General features: G+C 42.2%; 1 protein-coding gene across 2 annotated transcripts in view; it reads right to left on the bottom strand.

Annotated features, from left to right (window-relative positions):
• The window catches only part of clip1b (CAP-GLY domain containing linker protein 1b), a 46,584-nt gene extending 27,580 nt beyond the window's left edge, over positions 1-19,004 (bottom strand). Inside the window, exons 1-10 of one of the 2 annotated variants that reach the window (XM_078161841.1) lie at positions 18,883-19,004; positions 10,883-11,091; positions 9,255-9,635; positions 9,049-9,173; positions 8,154-8,278; positions 7,848-8,049; positions 7,434-7,631; positions 5,707-5,810; positions 3,955-4,015; positions 3,013-3,117 (exon numbers count right to left, since the gene is read on the bottom strand). In XM_078161841.1, the coding sequence (XP_078017967.1) occupies positions 3,013-3,117; positions 3,955-4,015; positions 5,707-5,810; positions 7,434-7,631; positions 7,848-8,049; positions 8,154-8,278; positions 9,049-9,173; positions 9,255-9,635; positions 10,883-10,991 (1,410 nt within the window). In that variant the 5' untranslated portion in view covers positions 10,992-11,091; positions 18,883-19,004. The remainder of the gene's footprint in view (positions 1-3,012; positions 3,118-3,954; positions 4,016-5,706; positions 5,811-7,433; positions 7,632-7,847; positions 8,050-8,153; positions 8,279-9,048; positions 9,174-9,254; positions 9,636-10,882; positions 11,092-18,882) is intronic. The other variant, XM_078161842.1, reaches the window with a different exon arrangement.
• Positions 19,005-19,972: the final 968 nt, after the last annotated feature.

The following is a 19,972-nucleotide window of genomic DNA, read 5'->3' as shown; positions in this document are numbered from 1 at the left end:
AAACTTTGATATTCAAATATTTCTTGTGGACTGTAAACACCTGCAAGAATAGGGATGGGAAGTGAGAACCAGCTCCAGTTGAAAAAGAGTTGTCTGATCCATGGGAATCACATACCTCCAAGCTTATCAATTCCTCTTATCCATGCAGGCATGTTTTTTTAACAGTTGCACAACAGTAATGTCAAACTCATGCGTCTATGCTGCTGGAAACTTGCAACAACAAGGAGTCATGGTGGAGAGGAAGAAACGGTCCAAATGTGGCTTCATTTCACTGAGAAATATGACAGCAGTGTTGCATGTAATGTCTCTAAAATGATCATTTCAAGGGTTTCTACTCAACGTGGGTGTAAATTCCAGGAATACCATGAATTTGTCACTCTACACATGAGTGTCACCGCTTCCCAACCAGGCAGCACGTCTGTTACAGAGGGGAAATATCTTGTTGTAACAACATTAGCACCACACAGGGAGGTTTTGCAGATTTTTTCTTGGTGGTGGTTTGAGAGCGAAGCTTCTGCACACCTGAGTCACACGCGTGCCTTTTCTTTACTCTGTTTCCACACTGTGTTCAGACTTGGAGGTCATAAAGCGGTCGCGCTGACGCTGAAAATCTGTGTAGGCATAGTCTTTTTTCCCCACACTGTAAATTGATCAGGAATAAATAAGGGAATTGATAAAGAATCGGACTGATAAGCAGAACTGATAATGGCACTGGTATCAATTCCCATCACTATGCAAGAAGATTTTCTAAAACAAGAATTTCAGTCTTTAAACCTTGTGTCATTGATCTAATATAAAAACAGGCTAAAATAAACCACATTCATTTTGATTGAAAATAATTAATTCATCAGAGAGAAAAATCCTCTCCACAGGACGACCTGAGGAAAGTTTTAACCACCGACAGAGAATCGAAATTCAGTCTTGCTCCAAGAGAAAGACTGGTCAAAGTTTGAACCTTCTGGTTAAAGGATAAAGGAAAGCAGTGTTCTGCATTTTTCTTACTGTCAACAAAAATCCCATGAAAAGACCAAAACCAACAATAAATGTATTGTGTGTGTGTCTATGGCCTGACATATCTTGTTCCTCTGTGTCATCGAGCTCCATCGTTGTCAAAAAGCTGTTGAAATCTTATCAGTGAGCCACACTGTTGCAGTGGTATCTCTTTTCCACTCTGGCTCTTAAACCGGTTTCATTCATGCCTCTTGGAACTTTGGTCTCGTGATCGAGTGCCTATTTCCATCAGGATGTAATCAAGGATGTGTCATCAACAGAAGGTGTTGCACAATGCACAATGGAAGTAAACAATAGTAGAAAACTGATAGATCAAGAATTTTTATTATTCTGTTATTAAAGATATTATTTTCCCCAAAAACCAAGCACAGACCACCAGATCTATGATTACTGTCATCAGACTCCACCCAGGTACACAGACTTATTTAATGGGATGTCAATAAGCCAATCACAGTGTTCCACATCTTCTAAAGTGGACTGCAGTAAAGCCACGGCCCCTTTTTTAACAACCGTGAGGTGATCACTTGTGTTTAGGGCTGCCACTAACGATTATTTTCATTGTCGACTAATCTGTCGATTATTTCTTCGATTAGTCGACTAATCATTTCATCGAAAAATGTGTTAAAATGTTGAAAAATGTCGGTCTGTCTTGCCCAAACCCCAAAATTACGTCATCTAATGTCTTGTTTCATACTCACACCAAAGGGTTTTAGTTCACTGTCAGAGGAGAGTGTGTAAAGCTGCCAATATTTCAACGTAAAAAACTGTAGTAAGAGTACGTTGGGGTACTTTTATAGTACTTTTCTATGAAAAATGACTCAAACCGATTAGTCGACTACTAAAATAGTCACCAATTATTTTAATAGTCGATTAGTCATCGATTAGTCGACTAATCGTGGCAGCCCTACGTGTGTTTAAACTGTGTTTAACGTAAACAAGAGACGTTATAGTACGTGTACATGTCAAATAATCATATGAAAGATTTGAAGTTTTTACTCAGGATTTTTTGAAAAATATCCGAACGGACGAGGGATCTAAGTGTTGCAGGAAAATGAAACACAGTTCGAATAAGGAAATACAGCTCTGATTTGATTGAGTTCTCAATCTCAACCCAGGCTCGACGGGCCCCAGAAAGCATGACGGGTTTGAACAAAGTTGGGCCAAAAATGTACACTGATTGGCCGGGTCAGGTACGGCTCAAGCTGTGGAAAAAAAATAGATATTTAAAAAAAGCTCCATGCCAGGCTCTCTGTCCTTCCTCCTGGCTGGAGCAGGAAGCTTCTCTGGCAGGACAGTGTGGAGAGCCGGTGATCAGGTCCATTTTCTGTTGGAGACACGTGTCTTGTGTTGTCACACAGTCGGCTTAGGAGCCGACTAGGGGTGGGGTCGGGCTTGGTCCTAGTATCTTATGTGATGATGTCTGACAGGCCAGGTCTGGGCTTTAAACTCAAACAGGTCGGTCCAGTTCAGGTTGTAAATTTTTCTGGAGCTTTGACAACTGTAATTACACTACTATTTGGTACTGGGTTGTTTCACTCAATACCTTAAGTTATCAGGTCCCGACCAGCCCTAGTAAACCAGTGTGTCTGTGTATGGGTGCGACAGAGAAGAGAAGTTTGAAAGAGTAAAAAACACAAACACATTGTTCGTTTTGGTCTTTTCATGGGATGTGCTGAAAAAGAAAAATGATGGCCGGCATCGTCAAAAGCACAGGCACTCTATCATTTAAAAAAACGTCCATGCACACATGCATAACTCTGAGTATGATAGACCTGGTTATTAGAAAAGCTCAAGGCCGATGAGATGTTAATGTCCCTGTGTCAGGGCTAACCGCAACCGAGGCCATGAGGGAAGCAACTTGTGATAAATCTGGTGATTTGCATAATGTTTGCACGCTGTGCTTCCTTCAGTATATTCTGTGTCTGTGCATCATTATTAAACCCAGTGGAGGGAAAAGCACATCACTCAGTCCTGCTGGAGGACTGGGACTGCCAGCATTACCCTAGTGTCCTCTAAATCCCTCTGGAGTTTTTCAGCTTTGGTCTTTTCAAAGAGCAGGCTCTGCTCAAGCTCCTTTATGTGGGCATGCTCCAGTCTGGTCTGCGTCTGTTAGTAAGAGAGAGCAGGAAGAAGAGGAGAACAAACACCAATGCACTGACATGCCGGCTTTGTAGGCCACGAACAGAGAGAAGACAAGACTTTAAAGAGAAGGCCAGTCAGTAAGAAAAGCACTGATCAGTCACATCAGTTGGTTGCAAACAAAAGTAGATATTGTTATTCACTCTTTCTGCTCTGAATATCAGGAGTTAATTATTTCAATCATCTCATTCTGACTCTCAGATTCCTCACTTTTATTTCTCTTCTCGTCACACTTGTTTGCTCGTATTCCAGCACTTGAACTCTAATTTTCTCTGACGGGTGAAGAAGATGCAGACAAGAGAGGAAGATGAAAGCACTGAAGGTGAGGGCAAAAACAGCTTTCAAGAACAGGCATGTGGATGAAACGATGCGGAGAGGATGGCTGTGTAAGTGCTGCGGAGGGGTGAAAAAATCTGAGAGAAAAGGTTGAGTGAATTAAGCGCGAATGAATAAATAAAAGGAGTGGGAAGAAAGATGCGTCGGAACAAGGAAGCAAATGAATGATTCAAAGAGCGAAGGAAAAGGAAAAACCTGAGACAGAATGATTGACTGAATCATCAGCTCGTATTTATTCTTTGGAGGAAAATGCAAAGCAGTAGTTTCACACTTTAAAGTCACTTAACAGAATAAAGAACTGAGTGAGAATGTGAAATAAGTTAATCAACTATACACCAAGTTTGTCAATAATTCACACATGAATTTGAGAAAAATCAATCCAGTCTGACAAGTGAAAGATACTGAAGATATCTGGAGTGAGTGAGAGAAATGTTTAATTAAGAAGAAGATTATATAACCAAAGGTTACCTCCAGGTCTCCTCTGGTGATGCAGGCCTCCTCCACACTGAACTGCAGATCTTCCACTTTTCTGTCAAACAGGGACAAATATAAAATATTCTCCAACTGGACACATGAAGACCTTTGCGTACTTTTTGTCTAAAACTGTTGCACGGGGAACAGGTTTGATTTTCTGTGTCTCTTCACACCCGTAAAGAGCCTTTATAAGACTCTAATAAAGAGTTGTTAACAAAAACGTGGTGGAACCTGCAGGACACAAATATCGCAACAAAAGAGGGGAACAGGGTGCGCAGAATCATTTCATAACTCTGATTTCAATGGCTCAGACCGTGATATACAGGTGGATGATGATGACAAGGAGGAGGATGTAATAAAGGATGAAGACCATACACAGACAGAGAGAGACTGAGAGAGGACAGCAGTGTCGAGACGAGGGATGCTAACAATAAATCCATGATCGATTGACCTTTCACTAAGCCATGCCCCTTAACAACATTCATCTGCACACACTGTGATATATCAGTTCAATATCAGTTTCCCTGCTTCCCTTCACTGGTTCCTGTACAGCAGGGTCAGTCTTTGTTTCACTGTTATAATCATTACAAAGCAAAAGCAGCATGTGTATACATTCAGTAGGCTATATCTTCAGTAGCTAGCTAGCTAACCCGACACTTTTCAGGGTCTGATTTTGGTTTTGGAACAGGGAAGAAACGTATATCTTTTTCCAACCTCTCCAGGTAACGAGTATCATTAATACACAACGTGCCCCAGGCACAACATTTAGCTCCACATCCACAAAACCAGCCTGAAAATGAAGGAAATCTGAAACGACTGCATTAGAGTCAATGGAGCACAGCTGTGTTGCTGTCGGACTCTTGTCTGAGCTATTCGATGCTATGCTATGATTGGCTGGTCTGCGTTCGAAGGTAGGGACTTTACAAAGGATCAACTGGTCGTCAAGAATTTGATCGGACATGTGAATCTCAATTGAACAAATGCTCTGATTCCGAAATATAAACAATGCTAAGTCTCCGATTTAATTCTACATATCAGTAGAATTGTGCATTTTGAAAGTGTGTTTCAATGACTAGCATTAGCAAACAAAGGGCACAGTGTAACTATGATATGACAAGGCGGCCATTTCAGGGTCTCAAAGAAAAGTGTGGCGGCAACACCAGAAAACGACGCAGGCAAGGCGAAGCATTTTTCAGTTAAGTTCAATGTGTTTCACATGTCTTGGCCTGTATGTCTTTATATGTTTCATAGGCTGCAATGCTGTCAGAGAATATTCAACATGTCTCTGTGAGCTTTGATTGAGAAAACAGAACTTGTTTGTTATTGTTTGGTCTGAACAAAGTTTTAATGTTCTTTTTAAATCACAATCAATCACATTACTGATAGTTTATTGTCACCTATAATCAGTTAAGGAAAGTGCTGACAATTTGCAACCCTCGTCGAGACAGTCAAAGAGGACAGCTCAGCCTTTTCAATTAGCTGCAGTGCCAAATGTAAGGCGCTGGCAGAGAGTGGTGACAGCCAGGGAGGAACCTCCAGTGGAGAAGCAAAATAAGAAATGTGTCTTTCCATTTGTCTAGTGTTGCAAATATTCACAACAGATAGAATAACAAAATACATCGTACTCAGCGTGCAAGGTCAGTTGATGGATTAAAATCACGCATACATAGAAATACGGACTTGGTGTGCAAATACCTGTTGTCTGCTGCCCTGTCATGTGCAGTTCATAGGTGGAGTCAGACTTACCTCTTCTCCTCCTCCAGCTGGTTGAGCAGCTCCACTTTCTCTCGATCTGCTGCCTCCACCAGTGAACGCAGCTGGTCCAACTTTGCCTCCATCTCCATTGCATACTACAAACACACAGAATGAAGAACACTCAGCATGAGCTGACTCAGTGAATGCACACAAACAAATTGGTTTAAGCAGTTCTCCTGATTTAGACCAGGCACCAGGGTGAGGTGACTGAGGGGGCTGTTAAAACTTGTGAGGGGGTAATTATTTTCATAACATAAAACTCATTGATTTCACCAGGATATAGCCTCAGCAAGGCTGAATAACAGCAGCACAAGACTACTGTTTCAAATACATTTATTAATCAGAGCAGTCTAGTAGAGCATTAAATATATTTTGAATTTACTAACAATTCTCAGAATCAAAATCAGCAGGGGGAGGCGCATAGAAACAGCTGTTTGCAGCTTACTCTCTGTGGATTGCTATAACTGAGCGGGGTAAATGGAACTAGGGACGAAAGTTGTATTTCGAACAACAAAAAACAAGCAGGCTAAGAAACTGAACAAAGTGATATGTTCTGTCTGTCTGTCTATAGCCCTGTTTCCACCAAGCAGTATGGTACAGTTCTGTTCGCTACATTTTTTTCTGTCTCCACAGTGTAAAGTTGTGGATGGTCCCAACAGAAGCATTCCTTAGCGTCCCCATGTTTGGTCCCCCCTCTGTTGGGGTACCTAGCACACAGATCTGGTACTAAAAGGTGGAGCTAGAAACCCTGCAGTCTGATTGGTCAGTAGAGGACGCTCACTCTGGTTTTATGTAACCTCTGTTCATACATCAGTAAACTACAACTATAAAATGAAAGAGAAAAAATAACTTTATTCACTGGGCCGACTGCCGGCAACTTTTAAGGTGGAACGTTAACTTGTAATGTTACTCAATGCATGAGTTGATGACGTGAATCCATCAGCACACCTTAAATTTCACTGTGACAACTTTGAGCATCACTTTAGTTTTTATATGACACATACTTTTAGTAATGACTTTAAAAATATAGATTAATTTGGAGCAGATTATGTGAAGGTCATATATTCTAATCCTCACTTCCTGTGGGCTACAGCAACACTAAACCCCTGAGCTTGCCTGAGAAGGACTAAATGCACAAAGCTGCTATTTTTAAATATCCCATGGAGAGAGACTCTCACTGCAGCCTGTTCTATTTTGTTGTGAAAATGTGGGCGTGCAGCCTCGTTCTGTGGACGATAAACCAGGTGCAGACTTCCATCTGTGTCACCGCTGATGAGGAAATACAGCGAGTGCTGGACGGAGCAGTGAGTGACAACAACCCCGCCCACATTTAAGAGGACTGTCTGAACACACCGAGGGTCTAGGTACCATGTCTGAAGGTACTGTACTGAAAGTGTTTGGTGGAAACAGGGCTTATCTGTCTTTCCTTTGCTCTGTTTCAGTGTTGTGGACAGCACCGCACCCACACACAAATAACAGTGCTGTCCATGGTTCTGAAACAACAGCTAGGTGACTGTCACATTCATCTCCACTACTAGAGTTTTTCTTTTTTTCAAATTCTCTAGAGAAACGTGAAACTTAAAAGAGAGGGCAAAAAATATACGTCATTCCTGATAAATGAGTTGTGTTGGACAAACAAAAAAAGGCCTGGATGAAAATGCGAAATTACTTCATATTCATTTATCTGTTGTCTCATTTTACGTGTGCATGTATCTGACCTGATCCCGTCCTTTCCTCAGCAGAACCATCTCCTGCTGCACCTCCCCTGCGTGGCTGGTTGCCTTCGCCACCTCACATCTCTCCAGGTCTCTCTCCGCGAGCAGCTGCTCGATGTGCTGCTGCTTCTCCTTCAGAGCCTCCTGCAGCGCTGTGGTGCCAGAGATCTTACGAGCGTACCGAGCAGATGTCTCCGTCAGCTGGAAGGAGGAGAAGGATACAGTGACTTAAACATTTACATGTTATCTGATACTGTCTTCCAGACCAAAGTGCAACCTGGTGTTTAAACTGTGTCAGAGGCTCCTTGAAATTTTCGATACGCAGTCCCACCATGGAGAATTTACTAACTGCAATGACTTCTTTCAAGTCAAGAGAAAAATTCAAAAACAGTTGGATAACAGCAGTGTGAGTCTCACCAGTCCTGCCCGGCTGGGTTTGCCGCTGATGGAGGAGGTGGCAGAGCTAAGTGTGCTGACAGAGGAAGCGCTCGGGCTCCTCTTGAGCGTGGACTTCCTCCGTGAGCTCTTCGACTTGGTCGGCGTGGTGCAGGGAAAGCCGATACGTGTCACCTTGTGCGTTGGAGCAAACAGACCGTACCTGGGCATGCACTGAAAGTATCTGAGAGGAAGAAACTGGAGCTTTAGGAACATTTTCTTCGCAGGTTATAGCATGATTGTGTTAAAACAAATGTTAAACATGTGTCCTCTGTCAGTGGTCTTTACCTGGTGCCTGCCACAGCTCCATCATTCTTGCCAAGCGGTTCATCCAGCTCCACTCCACACCACTCCCCCTTGGCAAAGTCTGTCTCTCCCAGAAACCGCACCACTCCTGCCTTGTTACCACCAACCTACACACAAAAACCAAATGATTAATCATGTTCTTCAGTCCTCTATTTAACGTTAAAGTCGTCACTCTGTGGATACGGTGTCTCACGCTCCACTCCAACAGTTTTTTGCTTTAACTTATCATAATTAAGTAAATGCTGACTACACAACATAATGGCTATAGAATAAAGACCCCATCTGTGTTTAGATTGGTTCCCTGTAAGCCTCATTTTCACTATGCAACTCTCTCTGCCACCTGGTAAAATCTCCTGGGAAATTAAACACTTAATATCCAGCACAAAGGAAGTGCATTAACCATTGCAGAGAGGATAGCGCCTTTGTTTTTCTCCCCGGTAGCTGACGGTAGTTGTCCCCAGCTACTGAAGAGCATCACTGTAAGTTCTTTGCAGTTACTGTCCCCAGTAGCAGAAATGGCAGACAGTGGAACAACCAAAGTAATTGTGGAGGACAAAGTGCACTCTGTGTTGTTGGGGGTTGCCAGGCTCTGAGAAAAAAAAAAAGTGATGTGGTTGTCTTTGCAACCGCGGCGCCAACAATAATACCACGTGGAATGTATATGGAATGATATTATAACAAATTGTACCAGTAAAATAAATTCTTGTTGACCTCCACGAACACTTGGGCCAGTTTGGAATTAGGCCTGCCACTATGACTTATTTTGTTGATGATACTTAGTCTTATAAAATGTGACATGGAACACAGGCCCCAAAAATGACTTTAACATAATCATTCATTCAGAGTACATTAGGTGATTTCTCATCGTGCTTCTTACCAGCACACGGTCTCCGAGCCTCAGCTCCCTCCTCTTCTTCATTGACTCTGTGTCTGAGATGTTAGACACTGACTCGCTGGACGTGAGCATTCGGTTAAGTGCAGTCTTTATGCCAGTCCCTTGAGCTGAACAAAGAAAAACACCTTCACTCTTCTGATAAACACACAGTTCATACTCCTGTTTTCACTGATGTATTAGGATGTTACCAGTTGAGGTATTGCCAGCAGGTGCAGGCTCGCTCGGTGCAGAGGCTGCTGGCGCCGGACTGGCCTGCCTCCCGTTGGCCTCCTTCTCTGGCAGTGCAGTCTTGGATAGCTTTGACGGCCGTGTGAATATCCCCCTCCCGTCCTCACACTGGAAGTACCGGACCCCTGCCACAGACCCGTCGTTCTTCCCGATGGCCTTGTCCAGCACAATCCCAGCCCACTGCCCGGGAGCAAACTGCGTGCCGCCGATGAACTGCACGTAGCCGGGCTTGTTGCCGTTGACCCAGACCCTGTCCCCGACCTGGAAGTCTGCCGCTCCATCCTGGGTTGGGGAGGTCACAGTGCCAGGGGACTTCTCTGGAGGAACTGGCTTTGAAGCACCTGCAGTCAGAAGTGCAGTAGACAGCAAAAACAAGTGCTGCGTTCACATTTTTGTTCAGTGTGAATAAGTTTATAGGGTGCTTAATCACTTAAAAGATAAGCACTGTTTTCTCTCCCATGACATGGAGGTCAGAGGATCACATCCACATCTCTCTGGTGTGCTCTCCAACAGTTGCTGGCTGATTAAAGGATGGACTTTGTAATCTGATTGACACCCTGCTGTGGTTTAGAGCGGCCTAAGGCCCCGATCAGACAGTGTGCTTTTTAGCAGGCAAGCAGACGGACTGTCGTCCTTGTTTTCAATGAGAGTGAAGCTTTTTGCTCTCTGACTCTGCATTCCTGTGCGCCTCCTGTTTTTCCACTCTATGCACCTCGTGTTTTTGCAGGAGCGCCCTCATCACAACAAGTTGTGATGACTTTAAGTCAGAGCAGAGAAGCACCCGACATCATTTGTGGGGGTTATTTCATTGTCTAATTTTATAAAATGAGAAGACAGGTGATTGGGTGGCTGCAGTGCGGTATGCCTCATCTGTTGCAACCTGCAAAAAGTGCTCTGTCTGATCGGGCCTTAAATCAGGGTTCTTACACTTATTCTTAAGTCAAATCTAAGCACTTTTCAAGCATTTTCAAGGTGCATTTCCAAGCTTTTCCAGCACCTTACAGCTGTGGTAAATTGCATATTTAAATACAGTACATACTATATACATCACTGCTTCCCAACCCATACTAGAACTCCCCAAAACTTCACAGGAGTCCTGAAACCTTCTTGATTTTATGGGATGTGCAAAAACTGTCCTCAAAAATAATCAGTAGCCCTATATCTCAGCATTTCACTAATTTCTGTTAAGAAAACTATTTTGTGTTCTCTGTCTTCACTGTGCTATGATACACCAGTGATGCTGGGATTTATCAGATCAGTCAAATCAGCTGAAGTTGCAGCACTGTGCTGTCAAATCAATATCTGATATCCAATTTGGGGGGGGGGGGGGGTCGGTCGGTAAAAGGCTTCAAGTGTTTTCAAGGATTTCCAGGATTACCCGTATGAACCCTGACAAATGGTTAGTCAGAACAAACAACACAACATCCCACATCGTCTTCAAAGCTGCCTGATATTCCCTTTGTTTACAAAGTATTTCAAACACATTCTCTTGTCTCTCCCTGTTGTGTTGTATGTACGTACACTCATCGCATCATCCACTAATATTTCCTCAGATATTAAATAAAAAAGTATTTGAATAATTTCATACCAGAAGATGGAGACGTCTTTGATGGCACCCCAGACGGTCGGACTATTTTGCTCGGGGGTTTGAGCCCGCTGACTTTGCCTGGTGTACTCATGGCTCCTTGTTTTTCCATGGATAGTGTCGGGGGGATCTGTGGGGTGTCGGGCCTGATCAAGGTGGGGGAATAGGCCTTCCCCACCACCCCACAAAGTCCCAATGTGATGTGAAGGGAACTGGAAAACAGAAAAAGTCCCATGAATCAGCTGAAACAGAAAACAACATTTTTGTGGAATGTCACACAAAAGCGCCTCTGTATCTTTCTGACCTCCTTCAGATCTACACACCCTCCCCGACTCTTAGATCCTGTTTTGCAATCCAGCTCACATCACCATCTGCCTGCTTGACTACCATCAGTCGTTCTGCCGCCCGCCTCTGGAACTCTCTCCCCCATGACATCACCTCCCTTTCTACTTCCAAATCCTGTCTGAAAACTCCTTCTCAAGCCGGCATATTCGGTCCGATTTAATGGTGACACACATATCGAGACTTGCACGGATGATGACTCAGTGATGATGATTTTATACCTCATTTTTATAATTGTAATAATAATAATAATCCCCAACCAGCGTCATCAGCATAGCAATTGAATTGAATGCCCAATTTTCTGAAGATATGGCCAAGAGGTACAAGACAGATAATAAATACAAGGGGACCTAAGACAGAGCCCTGAGGAACACCACTAGGAACTGGAAAAGAGTTGGATCTGAAATTTCTAATTTGAACGAACTGAGTACAGCCAGAGAGATATGATTTAACCCAGTCGAGAGCCGTACCAGTGATACCAGTGGTAGCTAGTCTCTCTAGAAGGATGTTATGTGAGATTATTATTACTGTTATTAAATATCAGTTAACGGAGATGGTTTTACAAACAAAAAAGATCCATTTCATGTTATATTCTGTTAACTGTGAGTCATATATTGCTGCCGACCACTTTCAGAGACTTAAACCTCATTACAGTCCATATTTTCTCAGCTAACTTTGTCAGAGATACCTTCATCGTGCTTGGTAATAGAAGCAGAAACTCAATTAATTAAACCTTCTATAAGCAAACATGGATGTGGCTGTTCCTGTCATTACAAAGTTCACTCTCAGTCTCAAATGTGATGGTTCAAGTTGTCAAGTTGATCTTCATCAGGGCTTCAACTAATGCTAATGCTAATTTTTATTGTCGATAAACCTGCTGGTTATTTCCATGATTAATTCATTAATTGTTTGGCCGGTAAAATTTTAAAAAATACTGAAAATTTGCCCATTGCTATCACAATATCTGTGTTTCGTCCAAATGCTGTCCAAAACTCAAAAACATTACATTCATAATCACATAAAATCAACGATACAGATCACAATATAGTATCTATTGTTTTAATGACTGTACACCTGTTTTCATTTTAAACCATTTTTTAAAAAAAACAAAAACAGAAATTTACTGTGATAGTTTCTATTTCATAATTAAGATTTTTGACTTTTTAAATACTCTCTCTTTTCTCTAGTGTTTATTGTTACACAACAAGATACCAAGGATAATAATTCCCTGAATGTGAAAATAAAAAATAGCAGTAAAACTGATTCTGAGAAGCTATTTCCAGTGAATTTGAGGCACTTTTACTAAACTACATAAAAAAACTGAGATCATTCTTCTGTTGACCAACTAACCAATAATAAAAATCCACTGAGTCAGTAAAAGAGAGGGAAATACTTTTTATAGCCACTGTACTCCACCCATAACTACATCAGTATCTGTGAGAGCTGCTCCACATATTAAACCCTGCCCTGTTATAATGACACTCTCGAAACACCTCCTACTGTTAGTCACAACCCACTGTATATTAGCAAGCTATTTATCATCACCCATGTAATAAATGTGAAGCCCAGCTGACCTCGTGTCACGTTGTGTACAGTTAGACTCTCTAATGTTTCTACTATAACAGCCATAAAAAAACAAATACCTTAGAATTTATGGAACTAATGAAATGTAGTGAAGCTGATTTTCCACCTCAGACACTAAAGCAAAGTCAGTGGATATAAAAAGTCTACACACCCTTATGAAACTGCATGTTCTTTAAATGTAAAGACAAGAATCCATTTAGGAAATCCAGACAGAAAAATAGTTATTAGGAACATTTTAAATTAAAAAAAACTACAACACCCTGAGTGTATGCACCCTGCCCGGTTAATATTTTGTGGAAGCATCTTTTTGCATTTGTTAGTGTTGAGTCTCCGTTAAGTTTACACGTCTAGACTTAAGAATGTTGTCCCACCCTTGTTTGCAGATTAAAATTCCTTCAGATTGCCAGGGGATCTCCTGTGCACAGCTCTCTTTAGGTCATTACACATTTCTGATGGGACTGAGGTCTCAGCTCTGACTGGACCATGATTTTCATTTTTTGAAGCCATGCTGCGGTCAACTTGGACGTGTGCTTTGGGTCTTTGTCATGTTGGAATGAGAAACTCTGCTTCATCTTCAGCTTTCTGACAGAGGCCGGCAAGTTTTGCACTACAATATCTTGATATTTGGAGATATCATTATCCCGTCTATCTTGAAAAGAGCCCATGGTCGAGCCGAAGAGAAGCTGGCCTCAAAGCATGATGCATGCATGCTTCACAGTGGGTAGGGTATTCCTCTGTATTGTCTTTGAGCGAGAGCTGGCACAATATTAGATTTTAAATACAAGATTACTGTGGCGAAAAGTGTTCATGATAACAATATTATCCCGGTATATACAGATAATAGAGGGGGGAAACTGCCATCAGTCCAAATCATCTTATTGTGAGTTTTGTCTCTTTCCGTGGTGAATGAATTACACTCAAAATACAAGTGTAGGCTGGTGGAGAGTTTACAACCATAACTGTACAAAAGAGCAATTACAGTTAATGGTTAGTGAAAGTCAACCAGATGGCACTGGGGGAGGAAGACAAAGTGACAACAGAAAGAAATGTAAATGATTTAAGACAGTGGTTCCCAACTGGTCCAGCCACAGGGTCCAGATTTCTCCTTAGTCATCAGTTCAAGGTCCACACAGTTCAATACATACAGCGTCATACTTGTGTTTGGCCATGTCATCGAGCTAGTTTGCTGTCTCTAGCCCTTTTTAGATAGGAGTTGTGCAGATTTGCAGGAAAGCCCAATCAGTGTTTTTTCAGCATTGGCAGTATAAAAACAAAATCGGGGAGTGCAGCAAAATGCCGCCTACCTACTTTTGTTTATACAGAATGTGCCTTTTTCGGGGCAATGGGGGGCGTGAGCAAGTAACAAAACGTGTAGCTCAGCGTGTGACGTAAACAGTGACGTGGGAGGGAAGCTGCGGCTGGTCAGTCCTTCGGCGATTCTCTCTCGTAAGTCGGCCCGTCCTTCACCGTCCCCGTCATCTGACGGTTAATGGCCTCTTCGTTTGCGAGGACAAGGAGGGCGCGCAATTCCTTGTCTCCCCAGTTGCTCATCTTTACAGTGTCTGTCAGTTCGTTTCCCTCTTGCTACTAGCTGCTCGCTAATTCCTGCTATCAGCTGTTTCCTGTTTATCCACCGCCAGTGGCTCGCACGTGCGGCGTCATCAACAGCTCCTCCCACAACTCATCAACAGCCCCTCCCGTTGCGGAAGGGCACTTCGGTCTGTTTAAACTGCCAATATGTCTACCCTACGAGGCAGAAAATTGGGCACCTGGGATCAACTCGCCAATCCGGCTCTGTGTGTCTAAACGCTCGCAGCTGGCTGGCAAAACAGCCCAACATTTGCCGAAAATCTGGCAGTGTAAAAGGGGCTTCTGTCAAGTAGCTGTCTGTTAGTCATTCACCCTACAGCAAGAAACGGCACATCAGAATAAAAGCTCTGTACCAGAAATTCACTGTACTTCAAAATAAAGTGTGTTCTTTACAAACTTGACACCTTTGCCAGACACTTGTGGTCCATTCAGAATGGACCCGTGACCCACTTTTGGACCGTGACCCACCAGTTGGGAACCACTAAGAGATGCTGCATTACTTACATAACATTATCATGTGTGTATTATTAACATGATATCAACATTTTACTTTTAAATAATGCCATTTTCCTCAATAGTGGTATATCAAGAAGCCCTTTTATGCCAACCATATCTTTAAGAATTAAAGCTGAAAAGTTCAACCTTTGTCTCATCAGACTATCACACAACATGGTTTGCATTGACTGATTAGGTCTTTTGGCATAACTCAGACAAGCTTTGAGGTTCCCTCTTGGAAGAAAGGGTTTCCATCTTGCCACCCTTCCCCATAGATGTGGAGATTACAGGAGTACCAGCACCTGCCAGACATTCCTGCAGTTCCTTTAATGCTGGTCTCCTTATAGCCTCCCTGGTTAGCTTTCACCTCATCCTCTCATCAACTCTGGAGGGTTGTGATGATGGTTTTGACAGCGCTCCATGGTACATCTAATGCCTTCTATATTCTTTTACATCCCTGTCCTGAGCAATTAGATCTGGCAGTGTCGTTGTTAACTCTTTGAGGAACATGGCTTTAGCATTAGGATGCAACCCCAAACACTCCAGCAAATCCTACAGCAACAGCTGACTTCACTGGTTTTAATCAGGATCACTTTCATTGATGGCAGGTGTATGCTACGTACCTACAAGCATGATTTTGAATGTGATTAGTTAACTTTGAACACAGCTAGAGCCCCTGTTATAAAAGATGTGCAGACTTATGATCAGGGTGTTTTAGTTTTCTTTAATTTATGGTCCAGTGTGTACGATTTCGGGGAATTTAGTGGCATCTGTCAGTGAAGATCGCAGATTTCATCCAGCCTCTCCGAAATAAACAAACCCTCTGACCTGAGCCACTAAAAACACTGAATAAAGCAGTTTCACGTTAAAAAATCTGTGTTTTTCCAAGGCTGCTCGTTGCAGAGGGGCTGATAATTCAGTAGCCGATGCGAAAAAGCAAAAATGTAAATGGCCTTGTCTAGAGCCAGTGTTTGGTTTGGCCCATCTGGGCTACTGTAGAAACATGGAGATGCAACATGGTGATCCCTGTAGACGAGGACCTTCTCCCTATGTAGACATAAAAGGCGAATTCTAAGGTAACGAAAACACAACAATTATTATTTTCAGGTGATTATACACTAAAGAAAACACAGTGATTATATCATATTCAATTTTTTCTAATATACCCCCCTAAATCCTGCACACTGGACCTTTAAATATTCCTAGTAAAAAAATATTTGTCTCTGGATTTGTGTTTGTTGTAAGCTCACATTAAAGATGGAACAAGTCTGACATTTATGTTGTTGATCTTTCTGTCTTAACATTTCAAACCCTGCAATTTCACAAGCATGTGTAGCCTTTTTATATCCACTGTAAAACCTTCATTTCTCCGCAGGTCTTGTTTCGTAGGTGTCGAGCAGCAGCGTGACCACGCGGCCATTTTATTCATAAAGCAGATGATTCACTCCGAGTGCAACTAGGTCAACACAGATAATATGTTTCATACAGTGCAGTAGAGGCTGTGTTTTTACATATCACACGCTACATTTAAGAGCACTCCACTGATTCAGCAGCCAGTAACACTGTTGGACTCACACTGGGACCGTTTATAGAATTATAAGAATTATAAAATCAGCAGAACCAGAGATTACACTCACTCACGTACTGTATTTAAGTACATGTTTGACGCAGTAGTACTTTACTTGAGCATTTCCATTTAATGCAACTTTATACTTCTACTCCACCACATCTCAGAGGTTAGACTAATATTGTACTTTTTACTCCACTACATCTGTCTGTCAGCTTTCATCCCCTTCCTGTCCGGTGATGTATCTCCAGATTTTTGTTAAATGTTTGTGATAAACTGAAGGATAAAGAGTTCCTTCATGTGCTGAGGAAATTCTCCTCCCTCTTAAGCAAAATTAACGCTTTAAAAAAACCTCTTTTATCAGCTGGAAAATGCTTTGTCACAAATACCGTACACAATAGGGTGCTTAACCTGGTGAAGGCCTGGTGACTGAACCGTGGTTTATCAAATAAAGGAATTCCCTTTTTCTCCACCTATGGACATTTTCCACTACAAGTTTCTGAAGGTGTGCATGAGCCTCTATATTCCACGATATACAGAATAAAACTATTATTATTATCAGTAACAATGACCTTTAAAGGAATGTTTTTTGGTTGAACAAACATTTTATAATAACTGAAACTTCTAACTTTTTTTTTTTTCCATACACGTATGGGTAAAAAATCTCTCTTTTGAAAATTAACAAAGGTGAGATACTCTGTCCGGTAGCGTTCTTTTTCAGTGACATAGATAACCAGATGTACCGTCAATATTTAGCCTATAGCACGGTATATCGTGTACCGCTGCAACTCCACTCACAGGACAGCCACGCTACAAACATGATGATCTTCAAGAATACGATGTGTTGCTTCACATTAAACTACCCAACAGTGTATAAAGGAGTTAAAATGAGCACAACCTTAAACATCTACAGCAGAAAAATGCCATATACACATTAATGCAGCAGGAATATTGATTCGGAAAACACCAACAGGGAACAGTGTACTGCACAATGAATACTTTTACTTTAAGTATGTTTTGAAGAAGCAAACTCTTACGGAAGTAAGGTTTTGATTGCATGACTTCAAACAGCCTTCTTCCATCTCCGAAATATCACCTGCGTCCGTCCATCCCTCTCCTCTTCAGCCGCAGAGACTCATTCACACATTCATCACTTCCAGACTGGATGACTGCAACAGTCTCCTCTACGGTTCATCATCCAAACCTCTGACTGTATCACCCGTCCTTCTTAACCTCCACTGGCTCCCTCTCCCCCAGCGTATCCACTTCAAACTCCTCAACATCACCTCAACAACCTGGCTCCTCCCACCTGTCTGAGCTCCTCCAATGTCCTGCTCCCTCCTCACCAGGACTAAACACAGCACCTGGAGGGGACAGGGCCTTCTCCACTGCTGCTCCCTCGCTAAAGTCATCAGAATCTCCCCCTCATGCTCCAACTTCAAGAAATCCCTTAAAACACCTCTTCAAAACTGCGTTCTTCTTCTTCCTCTCTAGCATTGTCTCCCATCTTATGGATTATTTCATCTTTGTTCTGGTGCTGTTCTTCTTTGTAAAGCGTCTTTGGGTATCCAGAAAAAGAGCTAAATAAATCCAGTGTATTATTATATTTATTAGTGGTAATAGTACTTTTCCTATTGATTGCAGGATTTTACTTGTAGTGGAGTATTTCCACAGTGTGGTATTAATACTTTTGCTTGAGAACAGGATGTGAATACTTCTTCTACAAGTGACAGTGTTGCAGGTATTTTCCACAGATATCCATCCAATAAAAGCATGTTTTAGTTTAAATATATATCTGTTTTGTAGCATCTTTTTCAGCTCTTAAGCACAGGAGGAAAACAGGTGTGTTTCAGTCCATCCAGTGAGCAGGTAACCTGAGCAACCTGCTGTAACATTACCTCAACAGTGCTGCTCCCCCTGCCCAGCCGGTGCTGCAGGACCAAAACAACAAGCACACCTACAGCTGTCAAACCCCTCCTGTGTCCCCCTGTATCTGCTAACACCTCAGCCTCCTGTATCTCCAGCCTTACACCATCACACATGACCCGTTACATGTTAAATAAATCACTGCTGATGCTTTGTTGGCCGACCAACAGATGATGAGACACCGTGTTGTTTGTGTCTGGGCTGGGCTCTACTTGCTGCATCTCTGGAGCCACTAACTTAGTAACACTTCTTATTAAACACCCTACGTGTTAAAAATCGAAGTGTCAGGTTATTTTGATCACACATGTTATTTAACAGAGTGCTTAAACTTATCTCTTGATGTCATATCTGGTGTCTGGAGCTTTGGTCCCTGTTGGAATGCGCTCCAACTGCCAAAGCTAGCTAGCTTCACGTTAGCATCAAACAACGCCCTACAGAGAAGGTGTTTAAATATAAATAAAGGCAGACAGGTGTGTAGAAAGTTGTCGTGGAAGCTTACTTGGTCTCCGCTGGTGAACTGAGGCTCAGTAAAGGATGGTGTGGGTGGGTGCAGCCGTGTCTTTGCACCGTTACATGTTTTTCCAGCCGCTCATCGTTTCTCAGCCCAGCCCCAGCATGACGTCATCGTGGCAACTATTGATGCTTTCATGGACTGCTCCTAAGCTCGGACATCCGAACTCCTTTTTTCAACCCATACTTACATCGGCTAATTGTGGAGTTTAGGGAACCCTGGAACCATCATTTGGAAAAATAAATTATGAAACAGGCAGTTGCACAAGTTTAAGGATTATCTTATTGTGATAGGCAGCAAAGAGAGAAAGCCTTTCTTGATTTTACTTGAGTTTTACGTTGTTTTAAACTGTCTTTTATTTCCTCAGTTTTTATACACTAAAGTGTTTTTTTTATCAGTTCTTTTAAAAGTTGTTGTTTTAATGCCTTGTCTGTTTTAATAACAGACATGTAAAGCACTTTGTAAATCTGTTTTGAAAGCGCTTTGTAAATAAAGATTAAATAGAAGAGATACACTGATAAATAAATGTGACTAACAGCATTTGGACTTATAGGAAGGTGGGGGCAGGGGCGTAAACACAGACAGTGTGGGCAGTGTAGTTGCACTGGGGCCCATGATGTGGGGGGCCCACAGTGAGAGTGGGCCCTCCAACGATGTGTAGAGTGCAGAATGGGCCCTTGAAAATATGCCTGTGTTCAAAGAAGAACTCTCATTAATTTAAAAACAGTTTCATTTGCTATACATGCCCTTGAAAAACACAAACCCATCTCAGTCATGTTTGTTTTTTTCTTTTTTTATACAATAGTCAATAAGCATGTATAACAGAATTATTTTCTGATTTACTGGTCCATCTACGTCCCAACCCTCACCTATGGTCATGAGCTCTGGATAGTGACTGAGGTCCCGTTTATACGACAACGATTTCAACTGAAAACAGTAAACTTTAGTTGCGTTTTGGCCGATCGTTTACACGACAGCGGCGTTTTGGGTGCCTGAAAATGCAGTGTTTTGAAAACGGGTTCCAGAGTGCAACTTTTTGGAAACGGCAGCGTCTCCGTTGTCATGTAAACTTGCAATA

The sequence above is a fragment of the Epinephelus lanceolatus genome, chromosome 19 (assembly GCF_041903045.1).
Source record: "Epinephelus lanceolatus isolate andai-2023 chromosome 19, ASM4190304v1, whole genome shotgun sequence".
NCBI lineage: Eukaryota > Metazoa > Chordata > Actinopteri > Perciformes > Serranidae > Epinephelus > Epinephelus lanceolatus.
This window is presented reverse-complemented; position numbering and strand designations above follow the sequence as displayed.